The 24,678-nt window shown below is 40.7% G+C and overlaps 1 protein-coding gene across 1 annotated transcript in view; it reads left to right on the forward strand.

Annotated features, from left to right (window-relative positions):
* Window positions 1-11,845: 11,845 nt before the first annotated feature.
* Window positions 11,846-24,678, forward strand: part of ChAT (Choline acetyltransferase) — a 64,403-nt gene continuing 51,570 nt past the window's right edge. Inside the window, exon 1 of the mRNA XM_069134544.1 lies at window positions 11,846-12,050. Within this exon, the coding sequence (XP_068990645.1) occupies window positions 11,942-12,050 (109 nt within the window). The 5' untranslated portion in view covers window positions 11,846-11,941. The remainder of the gene's footprint in view (window positions 12,051-24,678) is intronic.

The raw sequence follows: 24,678 nt of genomic DNA on the forward strand, positions 1-24,678 counted from the left end.
CCGGAAATCAAAATATACTCACACAGCGTAGCTTACTCAACAAGTGGGTGTAAAAAAACGGAGAAATCGAAAATCAGAATTACCAGGATTCCGAACATAAAAATATCGAAAATCAAAAACAAAGAAATATCAAAGTGGTGCAATTTCACCAAGCCAAAACTTCATAGAAATGAAAATCTTCGATAATACAAAATTTCGATGTTTCAGATTTTTAAATGTTCTCATTTCCGCACATTCGGAACTTTGACTCGTCGGAGTTACGCCCTTTCGGGATTTTGTCCATTTGGTAATTTTACTCCTTCCGACCATTTGAAACTTTGATGCTTCGTCAAATTTTGATTTCTTCTATCAGTTTCGCCACCAAAAAATTCGGAATTCAGCGCCTTCGGAACTTTTCGAATTCGGAATTTCAACCTCGCACCGTAAATTTTAGTACGGATTATTATACAGTAATTCAATATTGTAATTCTTCACCATGCATAACGAAAACTATAATTCTCGGTGAAAAATGAAAATGAACTTTGCATCCAGGTGACCCGAAAATCTAGTGTGCGTTACAATAATTTTTGCTTATCTTAAGGCCTTATTCGACTGAAAAAAATATAGTCTACCAACGAAACCGATTTAATCTTACAATGACCACAAAATGTAGTATCGGCAACGATAATCACACTAAACATTTATTAATACCACATTTTCTTGGAATGTCAATAATTTTTGCTTGACTGTGTTCAGAAAAAAATCCAGTCTATAAAAGTTGATGATATTCTTTTTAGTTTAATTTTTACCCAATCTATCGAGCTTTGACGAATCGATTTTTTTTAACCAAAAAAGGTAAAACTTTTCGAATCTTTTCATTCTCTTTCATGGTCCTGATAAAATTTCGTAATTATTTCTCTGGAATTTCTTGGAATACATAGAAATCTGGATTACAAAAGTTCAACTTGGTAACTCAATATTTTGATCTAGATATGGTTAAAAGCTGAGGAGTAAGAACCTCGATGTGATTGAGAAGGTGAAGTCTGGCTGATAACCTTCTCAACATTATAGGAGAAACCTTTTGATTCTTCCAAATAAGCCCCCAAATGGATTACCACAGTATAGATACGACGGCAAACGGGGCTTGAAATCAGATTGCACAAACCTACCTCAACAAGCCACGGTTGTGGTTCACGAGAAACGGGATTAGCCTGCGTTGAACCCCCCTGGATGAAGATTCGAAGGACGTAGTGCTGACCAAGCTCGATTAATGGACATGGATGGTGTCAGAGACGGGGAGTCCCTTCGAGGGCAGGCGATAGGAAAGGAACGTGTCGAGACATCGACGAGATCCAATTGCCGGGACGCAGCTGAGGCGAGGAAGAGGAAAAACTAATGGATCGTGAAATTTCGAGTGAATTCGAAGGCGATCATTTTTCCGGTCATTTAAGGTTTGTTTCACACCTGTATATTTTTGGGGCTTTGGTACACCCAATAAGTCGCACATTTCACGAAACTGAAACTCGCTGCGAAATTTAAGAGTTTTTTCCTCCTCTGACAAACATTATTTATTATACCCGGGACTTGTTGTGAGTTAAACATTGAGACACCGCTTACTTTTGCTCTGACACAAGAGTGATTTTATGAACGAGAGATGTTCGGATTGGAAAACAATGTTGGCTGTCCAGTTTATCGATACGTAATGGTAATTTCTGTCACTTGTCAGTGCAGAAGATATTTGCCAAAATATACAAAAGCTGAAATGACGTCGTATTTTTAAATTTGTAAGCTGTTACGGTCAAAATTTTTCCGATGGTTTCAGTATAATGTTGATAAAAATTTCGCTGCTGTATTTCTCCAAAAAACGCTTTGAAATAGTACCGACATCATTTTAACAGTTAAAACTTATCCATGAGGTATCGAAATTTGGATTAGTCGGAATGCTGTAAGTAAAAAAATTCAACTTACGAATATAACAATTTGATCAATTCTCGATGTAAATCTTAATCATTCTGACGCCCTATGAGTAATGAATCCATGTGTCAATTAGAGTGAAGAGGATGCATCAGCGGCGGCTGATTATCCTCCGAAAACTTAATTCGAGATGAATTTTTCCGAGGAAGAAAAATGGTCCACCTGTTCGATCCTCTACGAATATATTCGCGTTGGTATTTCGCATCTCGATCTCCCAGGTTTAGCAGTGTTGCAGAAAAACTTGCGGGTGACCGAGACACGCGACGTGACCGAGCTTGGATTTGGGGTCGTGGTTTCAGGCTTGTCAGTCAGGTTGTAAAGGCTGGGGATCGTTGGCATGGTGACGCGCCCCCCGAAGTACTTATTTATTCACACGTTTTGCCTCCGGGTACGGGGATCCTCCGAATCCAGTAATGTTGCTCTTTGTAATTACCAGACCCCCCGAGAAACAGCCAACAGGATTGGCACTGTCGGCCTGAAGCGATCACGTGGAAGAAAAAATCGAGAATTGTCAGAGAAAATCGGGGAATATAGGTGGATCCACGTTAGGTGATCAAAGCGATCGGAATGCCGTGATTTTGCACCAGTATATTAGATTTTCTGAACATCTTTCACCCTAAAGAAATTCCATTTCTCTTAAATGACTAAAATAGAGCGTAGAACGTCTTGGGACATTACTTTTGGTTCGGATACTTATTCGAAAGACAGCGCAGTGAAAGTAAACCAGGGTGAGTGAACTCGGTCGTAACGTTACTCTTGGATCGAGCGGATCAAAAGAATTACAAATTGATCCGGCTGACCTTGACGTTCCGAGATCGGAAAACATTGTCGAATGCAATGTTTGGTTATTAAATTTTGTTCAAATAAATGAAACTCAAAATCTGATCTAAGTTGACAAGAGCTTCTTGGATCGAGATCATAACCATAAAAATCCATTCATTCAATCTCGAGATGTTTTCGGGATAAGATTAATCATATATGCACACACATTCAAAAGTCTAGCTTAAAATGATCTAAGGTGATTCTCTAGTCATGGTAATTTGGAAATTCAGTGAAAACTCGACTATCATTTTCCGTGGTGATGAAACATCAACTTTCGCTGCCTTCTGAAAACAAAGTAGTAAAAACTTAAAAATGTCGGTCGACTTCGTCGTAACGTCCTGATAAAAGTAACATCAACGCACGCCCGCAACAATTCCCGTTACGACTTTATCATTTACTTCCTTATGTGCCTACACAGCTACTCCGGTCTATTATATCTCGATTTGTCAGCACAGCCCGGAGGGGTCGGTCTTGTTCCGAAACAGGGGTGCTGCGTGGTCGCAGGGTGCGGTAGAAACAGGGGTGCAGAGGCGAATGGCGCGGCGAGGGGGGCGAAAAGGCGGGGGGGCGGAGGGGGGGGGGGGGGGTGAAATCCAAGAGGGGGCGTGAATAAGATATGAATGGTCGCTGATGGGTTTCCGGATAATTGTGGATTTTCCTCGAAATAAGCGAGCCTTGCGGGGCTTCATTCATAGAACATAACGCACAGGACTGCAGAACGTTGGCTGTTTTAGTGGCTGGATCGTGTCGTGTGTTCCAATTCGAGTAATGAGTGTCGGATGAGTATGCAGGGTGTGTTTTCCGGAGTACTCGTTAAGCTCACTTTCCCGAAAGCAGCTGTAACCAGAAGCTCTGCTATTCACGACTACGATCACACTAAATACGTACTTGTGCCATATATTTTTTTAATATCGACAATATTTGATGCGTTATTGTAACGACACTCGTTACATCAGAATTTTCTTTTAACTGTAATACCTGAAATTTTGTTTACTAGTACGGCTATGTCGCGAGAAATGAAACCGGAGGACCGAGATTCTTAAAGTGTTCGAAAACTGTTTCAACCTGCTAAGCTTTGATTCTCGGTCGAGGCTACAAGTTTATACCAGCATTTGGGTCAAGGTGATGAAATTTAATCAAGGGTGCAGATTTAATTCCCATCATCCCTTTTAATTCTTCCTAACGCCTGTCTGGTATCTGCTCGTTCGCCTGGAAAGGCATGCCGGTAACACGTGCAGCTTTTGCTACTACTGCTAACCTCGCTTCACCCTGCTTAACTGTGTGCATACCACGTACGTTAGCACTGTACACACCCCGTGGCATTTTTTTATTCGTAGAAAGGAGCCTCTACATCTTGTCGATGATTATGCCAACTCGTTATATGCTCGAAGTTATTGTGCGAATTCAAAATTTAGTGAACAAGCGTTGCGGATATCTCAACACTAATATCGGATATGAAATAGAGATGATTTCAATACTGAAAGAGAATTATTATGACTTTATGAGATTTCTTGATTCAGTGAGCTATTACAAACTGGTAAAATTCAACACTCCAATAATGGTATTCGCAAACGAGACACTGTTTGAGAAATCATGAGTACATGTTTGCATTTTTATTTCCTGGATCTTTACATTATCCGTAAAATAATGCTACGCTTGGTATTGTTACGCTAACCCGTTATGTTTTCGACATTGTTATGTGAATTTAGAATATTTGAAGCCTAACGTCGCGCTGGAACTTAAGATGATTTCAATAGTAAATGAGAATTATTACGCCCTTGATATGATTCCTGGTTCGGTGAGCTATTACAAATTGGTGAAATTCAATACTTCAATAATGGTATTCGCAAACTAGACACTGTTCGAGACACCGTGAATACATGTTTGCATTTTTATTTTCCGAATCTCTACATTGTCCGTAAAATAATGACGCGCTTAGTATTGTTCGACAAATAACTGGTAGTGAGTGAATCGCGGTAATTTCAAATGAAATCGAGCACCCAGTCACGCGTCACGCGAATACAATCCATCCGCATTTCTGCACGCTACACAAGCCGAAGGAAAGAACAGATGTATCCGTCTCAACAGCCACTGATGTTCACCCTTGCTGCCAATTTGTCACGTTCTTGCTCGTCCGCCTCCGTGTCGCGATAAGCTTGAATTTGATAAATCGTGCGATAGAAGCAGGACATTGTAGACCTTCCCCATAACGCCCCAAAATCACAAAGAACCGAGGGCAGCACTCATTTCTTTTTCCTCTCCTTGGAGGATTGCATTTTTTTACACAACGCCGATGTATTAATCACCCGAGAAATCCACTAACGATCTATACTTCAAGTTATAAGGTGAATTAAATAAGCTGACACGCGATTCTGAGTCGAAAATCGAAGAAGAAAAAAAAGAAACTAGTAACCCAATTTCACGTTACGAATTTTTCTTTACCACTTCTACCGTTTTTCTCGCTTCCTTGATTTGATTTTTACGAATAGAATAACGACTCTTGGCGAGGCTCCGTTCGTAATGATTCTCAATTCTCCGCCGGGAAGAAAAAGTAGACCCTTGAGGGAAAAATCCCGAAAGACGAAGGGCTTACTTGACCGTGCAACGCCATGCAGACTCGGAACTGGAGATGGAGCGATCCCTTTTTCCCGGAGGCTCTGCCCTCGAGTCGGAGTATCCACCGTGCTTTATCTCGTACACACTGGCGTGGTGTTCGCATTAGCCGCCTCCGTGTAACGGGGCTTCGAGACCACGAGGGCTGAGGGGGTTCGGGAAGAACACGGACGAACGAAGGCGAGGAGAGGCTGAGAGGAGGAATAAAACGAGAGCGCGCAAGGGAGGAAAAAAAATTACTACATCAACGATGGCTCCTGGAACACGATCCGAAGATGAAAGCGATGAGTGGTAGATTCGCCTCGGCTGATTTATTCTCCACTCAAGATATCTCGCTAACCCACCTACGGTATTTTCTTACTCACAACTTTCACGAGCATCCAATTCAACGAAGATTGGTATCAGCTCTTCGAACGTTATTGAAATGAACTGATCAGAAATGATAAGCTTCCGTTCATAGTCGAGTCAAATTGGCAGATTCTTATCTACGAGTCGGTATAATCGCCAATCGACATTCTCCTCGTTAACGAGACACGTTTCGCACCTCTTTGACTTACGGACAATATCCCAATCCAGCGTCTTCAGACGTTCGCAAATCACGCGAAGAAGTAAGAGAGAATCGATGTGTTACGTCGGTCTCAGACCGCAATGACATTCCCCTATCCCATCACTCGGGTCTGATGTAACGAACGCGCATTTTCCTAGTAACCCCGGTACGGATGTACAAGTCGCAAAGTCGGCGAGCTCAACTGTAGAACCGTACAAAACGGAAGAGACCTGGCCTCTGGTGCAAAGGACAAGCCCCGTCTAAACCTTGATAAAAGAATGTAACGTGCCTCGGGGTTGAAGGGGGTTGAAGGAGGGTCGAGGCGGGGGATTCAGCGGGCTGCTCAGACAAAGGGCCGTTTGTAAAGTGGGCTGGCGAGCATTGTGACGCCCTTCCCAGGGGATGACCCAAGAGTCTGTGCGGAAACACTTGGGAACACGAAAAGGAAGCGAGCTTGTTACAAATTTCCTGTGCCGTTCGTCCGCATCTCCGTTTGTTCATTCGGGCGATCGTCTGGCCTGTAACGGCGCCGACCACTTAACGGAATTCGTCGGTGCACCGCGGCCATTAGCCGCTGGACCTTATCGGCGTCGAAGATCAAGGCGGACGATGAGCCGCAGGCCCGATGAATCTCGTGATGTATTTTTTCATCGCGCAAAGGGGACACGTGTGCGCTCGAGTTGGTTCGAAGTTACGTCTGGAAGCTTTTAGGCAATTCGTCGCATCGGCATGGAAGTAAATAAGGAATGGATGCTCCATTTCTTGTCATTCTACCATTTTCTTTCGTTGATTGATTCGTGACGAAAATTCGATTTTTAGCAAGTTTTGGCCGTCTCTATAATCGGAGTGTTACGTCGAATACAAACGCCTGTTAGATATAATCATATGTATATATATTATATATAAATATAAGATTATATCTAACAGGCGTTTATATTCAACGTAACACTCCGATTATAGAGTTATATCATATGTATATATATTATATATAAATATAAGATTATATCTAACAGGCGTTTATATTCGACGTAACACTCCGATTATAGAGACGGCCAAAACTTGCTAAAAATCGAATTTTCGTCACGAATCAATCAACGAAAGAAAATGGTAGAATGACAAGAAATGGAGCATCCATGTTATATTTATATATAATATATATATATATGATTATATCTAACAGGCGTTTGTATTCGACGTAACACTCCGATTATAGAGATGGCCAAAATGTTGTTTTGCCTGAAATAAGAAAACTCACGTAGGTATCGTTTTACATATATATAACATATAATATGTAATCGGAGTGTTACGTGGAACATAAACGCCTATTGGATATAATCTTATCATCTAAATAGTAAATCCAACGCTTTGGTCACCTTAGTAGCTGCAATTGTGGCCAGATTGTGCCAGATATATATATATATATATATAAATATATAAAATATATATATATATATATATATATATGTATATAAATATAAATTTTTTTCTCTTTGGGCGGTGACAAGTGGGGTGCAGACGGCGTTCAGCACACACCTTCATTTTTATTCCATACGCAAACCCCGATGCAATATTTTCCGTCGCTAATACGTGGCTGACAACGGTAATACAGATTGATGGTCCAAGCAAAACGACATCCTTCCACCGGCTTACATGCACAGATACACGTGCGCTGCACCCTTGCAGCTTGTCATCGTACACAATGTCATTGTCCGGACACGTGGTTAAAGCGATTCGCGAGTAACGGAGGAATTCGCGAGGATAACTAGAGGTCGGTTTTTTGACGTCCTGCTAGTCGGGAGAGTCTGTCGTGCGCGTGAAAAGTGCATACATACCTGTTTGAAAACCGGATGGAAAAACGACCGGCGAGCAGGCAATACGTAATATATGCTGATACTCGTAAATGTTGCGACGACGGTGCAAACGGACGGGGTTCCGATGCTCCATCATCTTCATCTCCCATCATGGCGCGAGGAGCTATTCGGCTAAGGTCTTGCGATATAAAGTTATCCCATCTTATGAATAAAGTAGCGAGATGACACCGGGACCAGTTCTGCACCGAACCCTCGCACCGCGTTATTACCACTTCTCGGGGGTACCATGTTGCGTTATGGGTATCTGTGTGCACATAAAACCGCATTAGCACGTCCCCCATATGCTGAGTTGGGACAATATATTTCAACTCCGTTTAGGGTGTGACGTAGCCGCTGCATGGGGATAAACTTTGCCAACTTATTTCCGTAACGGTGATGCTCAAGAAAATTGTTGCCGTGGGAATTGGCCTCGCGTTTCTTCTCCCTAACGCTCGTCCAGGATTATTACTAGCCCTGCAGTTACTCGGCTACCAAATTTAGCAACGCACTTTCTTTGCGTACCGCAGCCTCGAAATCTAGACAATATCGCCGCTTGCGCTTCGGGCGAAAAAGGGAAAGAGCTGGCGCAAGATAAACGCAGGATTTATGGCTTAATTCGAGCGCCACGAACTCTTAATAAAACCATTTACGAGCTCTTAGCCCTTCCGGTGTCGCCTGATCCTCAAAGACTTAACGACGGACATTTCGGGGCCGCGAAATCAGGACGAGCCCTGTGCCTTGATTATCGAGGAACCAGCGCAGCCTCCGTTGTATTTCGTTCCTCGAAACCTTCTCGACCTGTCGAAGTCACCGAGAAATGTTTTCAGTCCTTCGAAAAGACTGACGAACAAACCCAAACGCCGCAGAGATGGGGACGAGAAAAGGAAGAAACTGAAGAACTTTCGACGCGGCAATTCGATCATGGTCCGAGGACGGAATGGCTTGATTAACTGACAACGCGTCGTTACACTGGCCACCCCAACCGTCTAAGCCACGGTCTGCAGGAGGGGTGAAGTAGAAGAATGGGATTGTGGCCGTGGCTGTGGCCTGCGGGGATACAACCGACCCTGTATCCCTGTGTGGGCACATACAGAGCGAGAACTAGGGGGTCGTTTTCCCGAGCAAGAAGAGAAACGGGGAAAGGCACCGTATTTTTTTTACCTAGTAGATGCAATCACGTCTGCCGTTCCATTCTTTTCTCTCTTTCTCTCTTTTTCTTTTTTCGGGGGTGGATTCCTTCCCATATTTAGATTCGTCCTAGGCGCGATAAGACATGTATTCGATGGTGTCAAAAAAGCTTTTCATTCCGTAGATAGTAACACTTACGTACGTTTTGTGTTTATCGTTAAACTATTTAAACGAACCGCACTTGGAATAATACGGTCATCGGGCAGTGTGCAACGCATGAATATTCATCATATTCAGTATTTGGAAAAATACTGTCGGCTCGGCAGGCTCGATTTTATTTGTTAACGTGTCGAAGCTTCCGTTAATGTGAATTATAATTATTTTCATTCGCTTCATTTTCGTCGGATACCTAAACACCAGAAAGTACAGTCCTCAGTGCAGAAATTTCCGCCTTTAGCCGAGGCTTGAAAGCGAAACAGCTATTTTGCGACACATCTCTGGCGTTTCTTTGTTCTGTAATTGAAATGTTAATCAGTGTAAATTATTAATTTTTTCTCCGCGAGGAGTTTTGCAAGTTTGTTGAAATTTTAAATTGAAATACGACTTTAATACAACTTCCAAGCATCATTTAATTTCTTCGCTTTAATAAAACTCTTTGCATCGAGTCGCAATACCGAAGTAATTCTTTAACTTTTTCTTTCGTGTATTTCTTACAGGTTATTTTTCTCTGTTGAAATACTTTACTTAAAACTGTACAACAACTGATGCAATTTTCAAAAAACCGGCTTGCTTCACAGACTCATGTCGAAATTAAGAATACAAGAATCAGTTAACCATGGCACTTACAATTAGACACCGAAAACACTTTTCAAAACTCGTATCACGAATTATGTATTCACGATTAATTGCCTCTCTCAGTTAAATATCTATAATCGGAGTTATCTAAATCCTGATACGACGGTGAAAACTATTACATATTATACCATTAGACGTTGACTGTTAGAGTGAATTTAGGTTTAATTGAAATGTCCACGGGCCTTGCTAGGCTAGCTTATGGTCGAGGGTGTGATGTCATCTAAAATTTCTACATTGTAATATATTTAGTATTTACGGCGTAATGAAGTGACCTTTGGCCTTGCCTCATGGGTGTGGCTGCATTTTCTGTAAATTTTTAATAGTCTTTCCCATGCCTTCAAAGTGTCAACAGCGCTCATTTAATTTTTCTGGTTGAATTTTTTAAATCATTCGAGGGGACATTTCAGTTAAACTCAAAATTTTGTCGATTGTTATGTGAAATTTTGAATAACATCAGAGTCTTATGAGACAAGTATTATTCTGCCTGTTTCGGTTGATTGAATTCAGTAAGTTCGTAGATATTGGCTCATACGACTTAAAAATTTGATGTTCTTCAAAAAGCTCCCAATTGCTTCCGATTATGATAGAGAACAAAAATTGGTATCTAATTTGCAATAGGATGATGAAATTGTTATTATTGAGATAAATTTTCAATTGAAAAATGTCTAGAAAACTTTAACCTTGGGAATAATTTTACTGCTACATTTCGAGATTTTTATCATATTCTTTTCAATCCATTTTCGTTTTTTTGATGAACATCAATTGCTTACGCTATTCGTACCAATATATAAGAAACTCATTGAATACAATTTACTCAAACAAGTGAGAATATTCTTGTTCGGATAAATTTTACTTCTTCATTAACAGTTAGAATTTCGTGAAAATGAAAAAAGTTTGGTATTGCAATGATCTGACTCTTTAATTTAAAAGTATTCACAATTAAATATATTTATAAATATAAATTGCACAATTCAAGTGTGCAGTTGTGAAAAGCTGTGAGAGGAATGCAAAGACCAAGAAAATATTAAGTACAATGAAAAAATATGGATTTATTTCCTCAAACTTATCGAAAACCAAGTCTGCAGATTTGGCATGCACAATAGGGTGGTCTTTATATGAGGGTCGGAAAATTTTTCATCAAAAAACCCCCCAGATCTGTTCCAAGTTATTCAAAATAAATCTGTGTAAAGTTTAAAGTCTCTCCGTTAACTGGAACACGTGCCGATAAGCTTTCAAAGTTTTAAATCTAAAATACATGTAGTTTTTATAACCAGTTATTTTGTTTTCTATGACTTTGGTATATATATTAAGAGACCGATTTGAAACTTGACAGAGTTGTTGATTACAATAAAAGGATAAATGCTGGTCGAGTTTGAAAAAAAGATCAAGAAATGTCCAGCAGTATTGATAGTTCAGGCTGAATTGCAAATTCGCAGTTGGTGATACTAGTCCAAGAAAACGGACTTTTGACAATGGTTACGAGGCCGAGTGCTGCTGACTTAACAACTTTCGCAAGGAGTCTGCTTTTTCGCACGAGTATCACAAGTATGTAAAAAATGTATGCCTTTTGTAAAAAGTGCAGAGAAAATATATCTTATGGTGTCCGTGAAGCGTGCGAAAAAGTAACTAGGTTGTTAAAATAGCGTGCAAAAAAGTAACTAGTGGATTTATAAGAGACTGTAGTTGTTCCACGTAACTCGTGACCTCGTAAAAAGCGCCACTTCTCACACGCATTAGAGGCACCTAAAGAGGGCCTTATTAAGCCCATGTTATAAAAACATCATTCTCATGTTTTTCTACCTCGCAGTAATTTTCGACCGATCACGGTATTGGTCAAGAAGTTTCACGTACCGACTCAAGAATTGAACAACATATTATAACCATCCGGATCACGTTTCCCTATTGACTTTGAGTATAGTTGAAGGTCGAAAAGCAAAGTTATTAACGTTCGTTAGATCGTCATCGTCATGTGTGCGCGTATGGTGTAATTCGCGAACTGGTCACTGACAACGTTATGAAAAACTCGATGCCGAACATTTGGCGAAATATAACCGGCTACGATCGACGGTGTGCGCGGTGAAGGAGGACCACAATATCCATCGAATGGTTGCACCAATATTTCATCACGAATTGATTTTTAACAGTGGTAAAATAAAAATAGTATCTCGGTATCATGGCTGATTTTCGTTTGCCAAAAAACAACAGCGAGTGTGAGAAGGCTTGGTTTTCGAAAAAAACTACCCCACGGATAACACCATACAGAGTGGATTTAACAAACTATGGTGAGTTCTGAATTGTTATTTGTAATACGCTGGCTGTTCCCATTCGCACGGTTAGTGTGGTGATTGCGAGAGATTGTCGCACGTCGTCCGTATTTCAAACCCTTGGGGCCAATAATTTTCTCAGAATACTAAGATACGGTTGTTCCGGTTAGCAAAAAAACAAAAACGATATTTTGTAAAACGTGTTGTGACGGGCTGGGGTACAAAAATGCGAAAGATCAAAAGGTCGACGGAACAAAATTCCGAAAGTGAAAATACCGACAGTCAAAAATGTAGAAAGAACATAAATACGATAAGTTGTCTTGTATAAAAACAAAAATTGGGACCGCAAAAATGAACAAATAAATGACACCGAATTTTGTTTTGTTTTGAGAGTGGGCAAGATTACCAAAAGCAAAATATTGAATTGCGAAAATACCGAACAGTCAAAATATCGACTTTTGAAATGTCGGACTCGTGCCGTTTTCGAAAATTTACGAATCCGAATTATTTTCCTTGTCCGCCCGTCTATCTACGGACCTTGCGACGGATCAAAGACTCGAAAGGTCAAAATCCCGAAACCGACTGAGACAGAATGGTCAAGATATCGAAAGGCTTCAAGCCGTCAAAAACACATTTATTCTTTCCAACGTCGCCAGTTTCAGTTAATAGATAGCATTAGGCTTATGAAGTTACACAATATTGCCTGTTCCTTTGCGCTCTAAATTTTTAATTTCAGAATTTTCATTTTTCTATATTTTCACATTCTGTGCTTTGTTCATTCGGAATGCAGACTCATCTGAACATACTTTTGCGGATAAAAGAACGTTCGGTTGAATGAACTTTCGGGAAAACAGTTATTCTATTGGATGATTTATCGAAAATCCCAATTTCGGCTTTTCGACCACTCGACTTTTTGGTCTTTCAGGATTTTGACCCCCATCCTTGCGACGATACGATAGAGACCGAACTTGTTCCAACTTCTAACTAGCTCTAGCGTGATGCGCACAGCGTTGTTCACCATAAAAATTGCATGTCCAAATAGAGTCACTCTACCGTGTGAACACAAACTGAACTTGTAATAACAGATATGGGTATAAAATGGTGTCTTATGTAGTGTTTCCCTATGCGAATTTATTTACATACAATAGATGCGTAATGCGTATACATGAATACATGTTTCATCGTCTCACCATCTTCCTAATTTTCGATGTTCAGATCATGGTTTTTCTACTTTTCGATGTGCGGATCATCCGCTGCATGTTTCGCGACGCGGTCGTGCAAACTATAGTTTTCGTAGTTTTCGATAACCAGATCATTCGTTTCACATTTTGTGATGTCCGGTTCATCGTCGTCGTGATTCTTGATATCCATGTCATTGCAGACATTGGATGTATGCTGGCACACATTAATAATCATATGTACAAAGCATATTTGGTAAATTTGACACGATGACAAGTAAAATTATATATTTCGAATTGAGTTTATTTTACCACCTGTATACGTCAGATATCTGACGGAATAAGTTTCTTGAGCAACTTTTATCCACATGAGTAACAGGAGTTCTAAATCCTCCTTTCCTTCGAAATGGGAACACATAAGACGGCAGTTCAGGTAACCAAGGTGGACATACGAGTCCTTTCCAGAGAAGCGGTAATTGTTTTCCTTCGTGTCTGTCGTATAATCAATCATGTACCGGGTGGTCAATTTTGATAATTCAAATGCTTCTAAAGTATGTCTTATTCATCGCCGAAGAATTTTCAGTCTATTCTGTCGCATGAATTTCATGGTTTTATTATGCGCCGTTCTAAAGACCGTGCATTACATATTTTTGAGTGAGTTTTTATATTCATCGCCATTTCACAAGCCGATGAGCTTTGTCTCGTTTATATATTTAATAAATCGATGCAAATAAAATTTAAGTTTTCACGCAGACGAGTGCCCGTTCGTCTTGGTAACCGGTTTGCCTTAAGCTCCATTGAAAATAAAGCTAATCTTGTTTGCAGCCAGTTTCCACTAAGTGGATTAAGTCACCAGCTATACCCAAAGGCAAGGAGAAATCCGCCGTAGGCACCGTGCCCAAGACTCTGGGCAAATAAAAGGGCAATACCACCCCATGTAACAAAGCTTGTTCCTGCGGTCGTACATTACACAGTCTCGCAAACTAGCTAGAAATTAAAAATCTCTCATTTTGCTACCTAGCTTTCACTAGCTAGGAATTAAAAAGCTTTCATCGCACGCATGCCTTGAAAAATACGGCCGCACATATGTGTGTGCTTTATAATGAGGATGAATGAGCCTTGCCGTCTGAACCGAAAGTTAAGAAAAGAAATGAAAACGTTAAAATATGTATCCTGATAATGGTGGTCGTAAATAGGATCACATTCCTTGTACCGTGTGATAAAAATTGTTCGGAGCTAATTCGAATAACAGGAGCTGAATATCGAAATTTTGAAGAAAGGTTTTATAATCATAACTCTAGTGTTTACTATATGACGTTAACATTTTTGGGTTTATTTTGGTCACTAAAGAGATCTTCAGAGGTCACCTGAAAAAAGTTTTACAAAATGGTTATCTTCAGAGTTAGCATCTGATATTTTCTAAATTTAAAAAAAATAATTTCTGAGGATCCTTTTAGTGAACAAAATCAGCCCGAAAATATTAAAATTGAATCAAGAACACCTGAATTCTAATTATAAATCTATTTCCATGCATCTCAGCTTGTGTTATTCTAATTTGCTCAGCTTCATTTCCGTTGCAACTACTATCTGGGATGTTGTTCCATTCGCATTTACCATGATTTGCACAATTAACACTATACCAAATTCTTCGAACCCAGTTTTCAATTCTTTTCTATCTTCTAATTTAGACGAAACTGCCTATCGATCCTTAGATGAGAATTTCAGAGGCTTTATCACGCGCATCCCAGTGTTCGTTATACCTACAGTAAAAGTGATTTGAGTCGAAACAAGTGAAAGTAGTCACAGAATAGAGCGAGACCACAGAATACAGGCAGTTAGAGTTTTCGGGTACGTAGGTCAGAAGCCGTTCGGAATTTTCAATATAAATAGTATATATCGACACGCGCCCGAAATGAGAATGGGAATGTAGCTGTCGTACCCACGTGCGTTGCATGTGTTACTTATTTACGATAGGCGAAGCATCTCGCCCATACATATTTATCGTCATACTCCGGCTGTTACCCGCTAGAATTTAGAACGTGACTTTTAACCCTTCTTATGCTCTCACTTCACCTCACCTGCAACATTTCACGGCTTTAACGTCGCTACTCGATGGACGCGACGCGACGTGACGCTGCTCGTGAAACTTACACCGTGATTCATTGCACGGGTCGACATACGAGGTTCACCAAGCACGAAATTACTTGGTGTATTTTTTTTTCTAGATTTTCTGACGTAATAGCCAAATCTACTCGACAAAATCACTTGCACTTGTAGTTTTACGGCAGCTTTAATTAAAAGTCATAAAACACGCGATTTCAACGTTCTTTGACTTTATCTACACCGAGGTCGAAGTATTCCAAGCATTCTGAAACAGTGCTCGAAAACATCATACATCATACATCGTACATAGTACATAGTATCAAAGTTCGAAACCAAAGTTCGGATGTTCAGAAAGTGACGTCACCCAAAATTTTTTTTCTCTTGACGTCATTGATCTACATAGACGAAAATCGGCTAGCCGAATTCCTCAGTCTGGAAACAACCGCGCAGTAGAGCGGACGGATGAAAATCGCGCTCCGCAGATTTCGTGTACCGGGTTCTCTACCTCCTGGATACGTTCCGGGTCCGTTTCCTGGTGCAACTCAGGTTCCAGGACAAGCGCTCCGTAGTTTTGGCTATCCAGGTCCTTGACCTGATGACTTTTGACCTTCCGGACTAATTTAAAAGTTTACAAGTTCGATCGTTGAAAACGTCATTTTTTTGTACTATCAAACCAATATGCATACTTCAGATAACATTTTGAATCGGAAAAAAAACCGAACGACTAGGATCAATAAATATTAATTTGATCACAAGATATTCGTACATTGAGCATTTAGCAAAGTTATTACATTTGTAATATTTGTGAATTAAGAAGATCATCTTGAAAATTTTAAAATAGAAAATCTCAGAATTATAAACTAGAGCGCAGATATGGACGCTTCATTTCAAAACGCTTCAAAATTGTTTAAAAAAAAAAAAAAAAACTAGAAGATCGTCCGATTGCACTTTACGGTGGCTCATTTTATTCAAAGGACTATTCTCTACAAATTTTCGTTTCTTATTCAGCAGTCAACTCAATATTGTTTTTTTTTTTTAAACATAATAAACATCGATATACTGTTGAATTAATCATTTAACAATGCCAACATGATGAGGAAAAAAGTGTTTTCGTAACTCTGTAGATAAAAGTCTCCTAAACAAGAAGCGATTTGAAATGAAGCATCGATATCTAAGCTTTATACTTTTGGTTATAATTGCAGTGTTTTCTTTTTCAAAATATTCTAAAAGATTTCCATAGTTTTGAAATATAATGAATTGACAAATACTCAATGTACGACTATCCCGGAAGATGCTTGTTAAACGACGTTATCTGACAAGAAGTTTTTCCCACCTAGATTCAATCTCTCGAAAAAAGTAATTTCATTTTGCAGAGATGTTTATTTCGCTCGTGTTCGAAGCTCAGAGACAAAAGCAACTTTTTAAGTACCAGCCGTCATGATAAGCCTTCGGAAATAAATCGTGTTCGCATTGTTAAATTGCATCAGCGTGACGGGGATAGAAAGAGATAGGCGAGAAGAAACCTTGTCTTAACAATTGTCCCTTTTACTGGTGCCCCGAAGGCCCGAGGCCCTCCGACGCTTTTGGTATTGTTATTCAAATGCACCGCCACGAGGGTCAGGGAAGGAAGAGGGCTTTATAATTTCCGCCCTCCCGGCGTCGTCCGGCCCCCTTCAACGCCCCCACAACCCCCGTAATCCAACGGCTGAAAGCCTCGTTTAATATTTATGATTTATTTCGGTTTAATTTGACGCGCCGACGAGACTCCCAACCGGATTTATCGACGCGGATTTTCGGAAATACAATTTCATGTCACTCGGCAAACGGAGGTGTTTCGATTTACTGCGAAGCTACAAAGCTCAGAATTTCAATATAAATATTTAGCGGATCTCTCTTTCGTCGTGTCGATGTTATTCCAGATTGGTTCTGAGAAAGAAAAGCCGGTTTTCTTCGTTCTCCCAATCATGTGTCATGTCGTCTTTTCCATAATAAAGAATAAATGAAATTCGTAGTAACATATTTATGTGTTCATTGGGATCTTTCGTTAGGAAGCGACGTTTCTTCACACCCACCTAGAACATTTGATATACGTAGCAAAAAAGGGATTCTCATACAAGAATTAATTGTGATTAAATGTGTGTTGATTAAACTTGGATTAGAAAGATATCCCTTTGCAAGGATTCTGTTTTGTCTATTCGCCTACAATCAGATGAAAGTAAAAAAGAAATGTTGCTGCTAATTGAAAGACCTTAGTGCTGACACACAAAATTCGTGCACAGCTGACATGACTTTGGATTCTAAGAGCGATTTCTTTCTTCATACCCAGGTAAAGCCTCAATTCCACATTACTTAACACCGTCGTTGATCACTTCGTGTTTCAAATAGAGACGAGAAAGAAACTGTCATCCAATTTTCTTGACAAGTGATAAATTTCCCTGTCAATTTAAGTAATTCGGTCACTATGGCAAACAATGCCGGACGATATTGGTTACGCGCGGAGGGCAGGGATTCTCTCTTACGACTCTCTTACCACGGTTACCATGTAGGACATTATGGCCGGGAATTAACTTCCATCCATCAGTGTCTGTCCCTGAACCCCTACACCGCCCAAATCTACTTCTATTTCTTTTCTTCTCGTCTCTATTTGCCGTTTCCCTCGTTCCCTGCGTCCGGCTCAATCTTCCTAGCGATCTTTCAGATTGTGTCGTAGATTGGCTGCGATCCGCCTAAGCTGCGTTCGCGCAAAACGATCGACCAACACCAACTCGTCTGTGATCGCATCGAGAATGACAAGCATGATCTTCCTTAGTAAAAAAAAAATTGAACATACGTATCTCTCTGTTCTTCATCCGGGAAATATAACGCTTTGAAGCATGAAAACTAGCGGATCATTCGTGCAGTTCAACGGCCTCTGCAGAGTAAGTCGTAATTCTTATTTGCGTTATTTCATCCTACCTGATCTGTTTTGGGCAAATTTATTTTCCTTCACTGCTGCAGACCGATCGAAGCTGCAAATCGAAGACGCCGGTTGTTTGAAAATTTTATTTTCAGGATTATCAAGGCTCTGATGTGTATCGTAATTGAAGGTTTGAAGATCTTGAATCGTAGTTTCGTAATGCTTATAAATTTTCATATTTAAAAAACTTCGATTTTGCCATTTTCACTAATTGCGAAATAATTTATTATCCATAAGATATGATTTTGGAATTTTGATGAAAACCATTTTTCGCCTTTTAGAAATTTGGTCCCCACCCTGAGAAGCAGCAACAACGATTCTCCCAGCCAATTCGGCACCCGGTTTTTAGCAGTATGTACGAAAGAGGGGAGATTTCGAGAAAGGGTCCGAGTTCCACAGAGTAGGTATAACATTACGGGGTGCGTGTGTGAGTTACATACACGTGGTTCATCAAACCACGATGATATAATCACGTAATTAAGTCAGTTTACGGATTTAACCGAATCAAGGCATGATCTGCATCCTCGGTCGTTACGTTACATCCACGCGCCACCCGAAGAAAGTTCCCCCCATCCGATGACCAGTTTATGATTTTCACTCGCGTGCATAATGATCAATCTCAACATCTACACGCGTTACGTATATTATATACTTATGTGAATAATTTACTAAAGTTTCGGGAGATTTGATCAGCCAAGTGCGACGATTTGCACATTATTCATCAATTTCGAATCCCGGTCAACGTGAGCCTGCCATCAAATGTTCGCTAGAAAATCTAATATAATGCCACCCACGTAATTTCTGCATTAACGCGTGCCACGTGTGTCTTTCATACGAAGCTAGCTCTCACATGATGTCATAATCCACCTTTTGCATTGCTGATCAGTTCCTCCCAACCCCTTTCCAACTTCCCCAGATCTGATTAAATGCAGTTTTAGCTATAGAAAGATCCTTGGGTGAGCCAAAGAGCGTTCACGTCGCGTTTGCAACTCTCTTGGGCACGTGCAAAACCGGAAGCCCTTAACGGATAGAGATGAAACGATGTGGTCCAGCTCCGGTATATCCCCGTGCATAAGTCACGCCTCCACAATTACCACGAAAGTTAATTACCTTCGTTCATTACATTTTCATGAGTTAAAAGCGCTGCAAATGTTTCATCGCTTCCTGGGGTTAATTACCCGGGCTAGAACATTAACTCTCGTAATTGAGATTTATTAAAACGAAGGTTAGTATCCCACTGTACTCTCCGTGAAGCAATATCGTCACGGAGGGGTGCGGATCATGTGCTATTCGCAGTGGTAAAAATTCCAGGGATATCCTTTTCACTTGGAGAGAGATGGTCGAAAATGCTTATTTTTTTCCGTTAACAAGCCTGTTCTCCGAAACTTAATTTATCTTTAGCCACGGCGAGAAATCATTCGAAATCACAAAGGTCAGTTTTATCGAAAATTTTTTATTTCAATTATTACAGTTCTACAATGTTTTGATTTTTATGGAAAAATACAGATCTGTGAGCATCGAATTTAGCTCCGACTGACGACGAGAGAGAGGGAATGTGACGAATGCGAGCGAAATGACGAGTGAGTTCGACGACAGGCCCCGTGCTGTAAACCTCACCTAATAAAGTATCGATCATCTCTGACAAGAAATCTATTATTTCAAGCCCACCCTATCAACTCACATATAAAATAAACCCCATAGTTTTACCCTTATAGATCTTGGTACAAATAATGAAAATAGGTTTTGTAGCTGTACCCAGAAAACCCAGTATGTGTTAATGTTCTTCATGTTTACGGTTACTCGTGTAATAAATTAATGTTAAGGCCTTATATTTAACTGAAACAATAGTAAAAGACAAATGTACAAATTTAATGTTGCAATAACCAGAAAAATAAAGTATTGTACCAAATTTCATTGTCATTCCATCAATATTTGGAACATCATTGTAACGATATCCATTTTACTAAAATTTTATAGTACCTACTATAACAATTGACATTTTTCACAATGAGAAGACCGCTATCAATTTAGAATCTTGAAATTATGAGAATATTTAAAATCAACTCTAAAGTGATAGTCATTTGTTCAGTTAAAATTTTGACTAGAATCCAAAGTAAATACAGACGCAGTTCTGTTGACAAACCGAAATGACATAACGAACAACGAATCTGGAATAATCTGTATAAAAGGAAAATTGAAGTGAAATGTTTTTCTGGTCTTGCGTTGACTTTTCGGTATAAGCCGGCCAAGGCAACGAGACGATCTGTCAACGTGACGTTTAATAAGAAACCGCGTCGTAAGTCATGATTTGAGCTAGAAACGAAACAAAGTCTGGCTTAATCCACGGCCCATGGAGGCCGACGGTTGGAGGGGCTTGTCGGCAGCTTACCTCGTCACAACTTACCGCCCTAGTATAACATCGTTATACGAGAATGCCTTGTTCTCTGTAACCCTGTTATGACTGCCACAGCCAAGGTATGGAGCAATTCGATTCAATTTACGAGGTATTCCTACGCCTGTAGCCTCCGCACAGTTGTAATAATTATTAAAATAATCGATCCTTTTCATTGTTCAGCGGCTTTCCAATTCGATACATGATGTAACTCAAGTATACATCGGGTAAGAACAAAACTTTTAAAAGCAGAATTTCAAAATTTTTATTTCAATATTTATCTCCCTCCTGGCGTTGGATTTCAATCATCGAAAAGCTGAGTTTCGAACATGATTTCTTCTTTTATTCTGCCGGATAAGATGTGTGGGAACGGCTTCAGATGCGGACGACTGTGAACCGACCCCAAGCCCTGGGATACTTACACGTGTCCCGCAAACGCTTATTTATCCAAGCATGGAACGTCCGCAATTATATCTGAAATATTCGCTGCGGATACATGGTGTGCCTTGAGAGATTGCAGTTAACATGCATGGAACTTTGGACAATAATTGAGACTCGGGAAGGTTTGATTCATATAGGAGTCGATCGTAGTGTAGATTCGCCTGTTCTTGCTTCTTAGCGGTTGAGCCACCCGATGCGTAATTACAGACAGGTTCTCGTTTTTTGGCTGTAACTTCAGATGCGTTGATCGCAGCGTATTGGAACTGCGCCTAATCGATTTCTCTCGCAAAATTACGTCGGAATAGTGCGTAAGAGAATTTATTCCGGCACTTTTAAAAATCGCGATAATTTTTGCCAAAAATGCAAAGGGCAAAATGCCTTACTTTTTCTTCATTTTTGGAGCCAAAAATTTTTGGTCTCAGATTCGATTTGAATGACCCTTACCTGACTGATTGGACCCTCAGGAACTCAGAAAACGCAGCAAAAAGAGCGTGGGACCAAGAGGAGAGAAATGGCGAGCAAAAAAGCACCTGCTGAAAAATGTCGAAAACTCAGGTTCTCGTTTTTTGGCTGTAACTTTCGATGCGTTGATCGCAGCGCATTGGGACTGCGCCCAATCAATTTCTCTCGCAAAATTACGTCGGAACAGTGCATCAAAGAATTGAGTCCAGCATTTTTTTAAATCGTTGAAATTTCCGTCAGAAGTCCAACGTGGTTAAGTTGAATTTCTTTCGTGATTTTCAGAGCAAAGAACATTTCGACTCGTTAGCTGACTCGTTAACTGAAGAATGAATCTTTGGTCCACGCCTGGCGATCGAAGGGCCAAGCCGCTTCAGTCTGCAATTGGCAGGAAAGATAAAGTGCGTATTTCTTGTCTGGAATGTGAGAACTGAAATCATTATACGTCATATCATATCATCATACATCATACATCATACATCATACATCGTACATCATACAACGTACATCATACATCATCATACATAGTATTAAAGGTCGAAACCAAAGTTTGGATGTCGGATGTTCAGAAAGTGACGTCACCAATTCAAAATCAGCTAGCCGAATTCCTCAGTCTGGAAACAACCGCGCAGTAGAGCGGACGGATGAGAGTCGAGCTCCGCAAATTTCGAGTACCGGGTTCTCAACCTCTCGGATCCCGCGCTTCGGGTCCGCTACGTATTTCGAGTACCGGGTTCTCAACCTCCCGGATCCCGCGCTTCGGGTCAGCTACGCGGTGAAACTCGACTTCCAGGATAAGCGCTCCGTAGTTCCCGGTTCATGTTTACAATAAATAATTTCAATTCGTTTTTCGCGCAACCCCAAATTCCGTAGCTGTCAGTCCGCTAATAAAATTTCTCGACTTCCAGGATAAGCGCTCCGTAGTTCCCGGTTCATGTTTACAATAAATAATTTCAATTCGTTTTTCGCGCAACCCCAAATTCGGTAGCTGTCAGTCCGCTAATAAAATTTCTCGACTTCCAGGATAAGCGCTCCGTAGTTCCCGGTTCATGTTTACAATAAATAATTTCAATTCGTTTTTCGCGCAACCCCAAATTCCGTAGCTGTCAGTCCGCTAATAAAATTTCTCGACTTCCAGGATAAGCGCTCCGTAGTTCCCGGTTCATGTTTACAATAAATAATTTCAATTCGTTTTTCGCGCAACCCCAAATTCCGTAGCTGTCAGTCCGCTAATAAAATTTCTCGACTTCCAGGATAAGCGCTCCGTAGTTCCCGGTTCATGTTTACAATAAATAATTTCAATTCGTTTTTCGCGCAACCCCAAATTCGGTAGCTGTCAGTCCGCTAATAAAATTTCTCGACTTCCAGGATGAGCGCTCCGTAGTTCCCGGTTCATGTTTACAATAAATAATTTCAATTCGTTTTTCGCGCAACCCCAAATTCCGTAGCTGTCAGTCCGCTAATAAAATTTCTCGACTTCCATCAACCATTATCGATGGTTGTTCGAGGTGGTTGAAGGTGGTCGGAGGTGGACGAGGAGGAGGACGAGGAGGACGAGGATTTGTGCTGGGTGAGTAAAACACTTTTATAATATTTGATGGCAATTGTACTTATATTTCATCTGAAATATTACAAACTTGTCACGTTTACAATAAATTATTTCAATTCATTTTTCGTGCAAGCACATATTCAGTAGCTATGAATAATCTTATACAATTTATTATATTATTAATTAATCAATTAATATTCTTATAATATTTAATGGCAATTGTAATTATATTTCATCTGAAATATCACAAACTTGTCACGTTTACAATAAATTATTTCAATTCATTTTTCGTGCAAGCACATATTCAGTAGCTATGAATAATCTTGTACAATTTATTATATTATTAATTAATCAATTAATATTCTTATAATATTTAATGGCAATTGTAATTATATTTCATCTGAAATATTACAAACTTGTCACGTTTACAATAAATTATTTCAATTCATTTTTCGTGCAAGCACATATTCAGTAGCTGTGAATAATCTTGTACAATTTATTACATTATTAATTAATCGAATAATTACAATAATCCTTACACAATATTTTTGATGTATTCCTATACTAAAAATATTCATTACTATTCCAGGTATTACCCGAGGTGGTCGGAGGTGGACGAGGAGGAGGACGAGCTGGACGAGGCGGAGGACCAGGTGGACGAGGAGGAGGACGAGGTGGACGAGGAGGAGGCGGGGTGGGTCGTGGGAGAGGACCTCTCCTCTCCTCAGAGGAGGGGAGGGGGGGGGGGGGGGGGGGGGGGCAGGGAAGGGGGAAGGGAAGGGAAGGGAAGGGAAGGGAAGGGGAAGGGGAAGGGGGAGGGGGGGGTGGGTGGAGGGGAGAGGGAGGGAGAGAGGGAGGGAGGGCGGGAGGGGCGGGAGGGGCGGGACGGAGGGAGGGCGGGGGGGGGTGTACTGCTCTATTAACTCTAACGGGCTCGCATCGACATCCGTCCTCCACTCTCTCCCTCCCGCCCTCCCACCCTCCGCCCCCTCCCTCCCCCCCTCCCCCTCCCCTCCTCCCCGCCCCCCCGCCCCTTCCCTTCCCTTTCCCTTCCCTTCCCTTCCCTTCCCTTCCCTTCCCTTCCCCCTGCCCTCCACGCTCCACCTCCTCCGCCCCCCCCCCTCCCCCCCCCCCCCCCCCCCCCCCCCCCCCCTCCTCTGAGGAGAGGAGAGGTCCTCTCCCACGACCCACCCCGCCTCCTCCTCGTCCACCTCGTCCTCCTCCTCGTCCACCTGGTCCTCCGCCTCGTCCAGCTCGTCCTCCTCCTCGTCCACCTCCGACCACCTCGGGTAATACCTGGAATAGTAATGAATATTTTTAGTATAGGAATACATCAAAAATATTGTGTAAGGATTATTGTAATTATTCGATTAATTAATAATGTAATAAATTGTACAAGATTATTCACAGCTACTGAATATGTGCTTGCACGAAAAATGAATTGAAATAATTTATTGTAAACGTGACAAGTTTGTGATATTTCAGATGAAATATAATTACAAATGCCATTAAATATTATAAGAATATTAATTGATTAATTAATAATATAATAAATTGTAAAAGATTAT

The sequence above is a fragment of the Neodiprion pinetum genome, chromosome 3 (assembly GCF_021155775.2).
Source record: "Neodiprion pinetum isolate iyNeoPine1 chromosome 3, iyNeoPine1.2, whole genome shotgun sequence".
In the NCBI taxonomy this organism is placed as follows: Eukaryota; Metazoa; Arthropoda; class Insecta; order Hymenoptera; family Diprionidae; genus Neodiprion; species Neodiprion pinetum.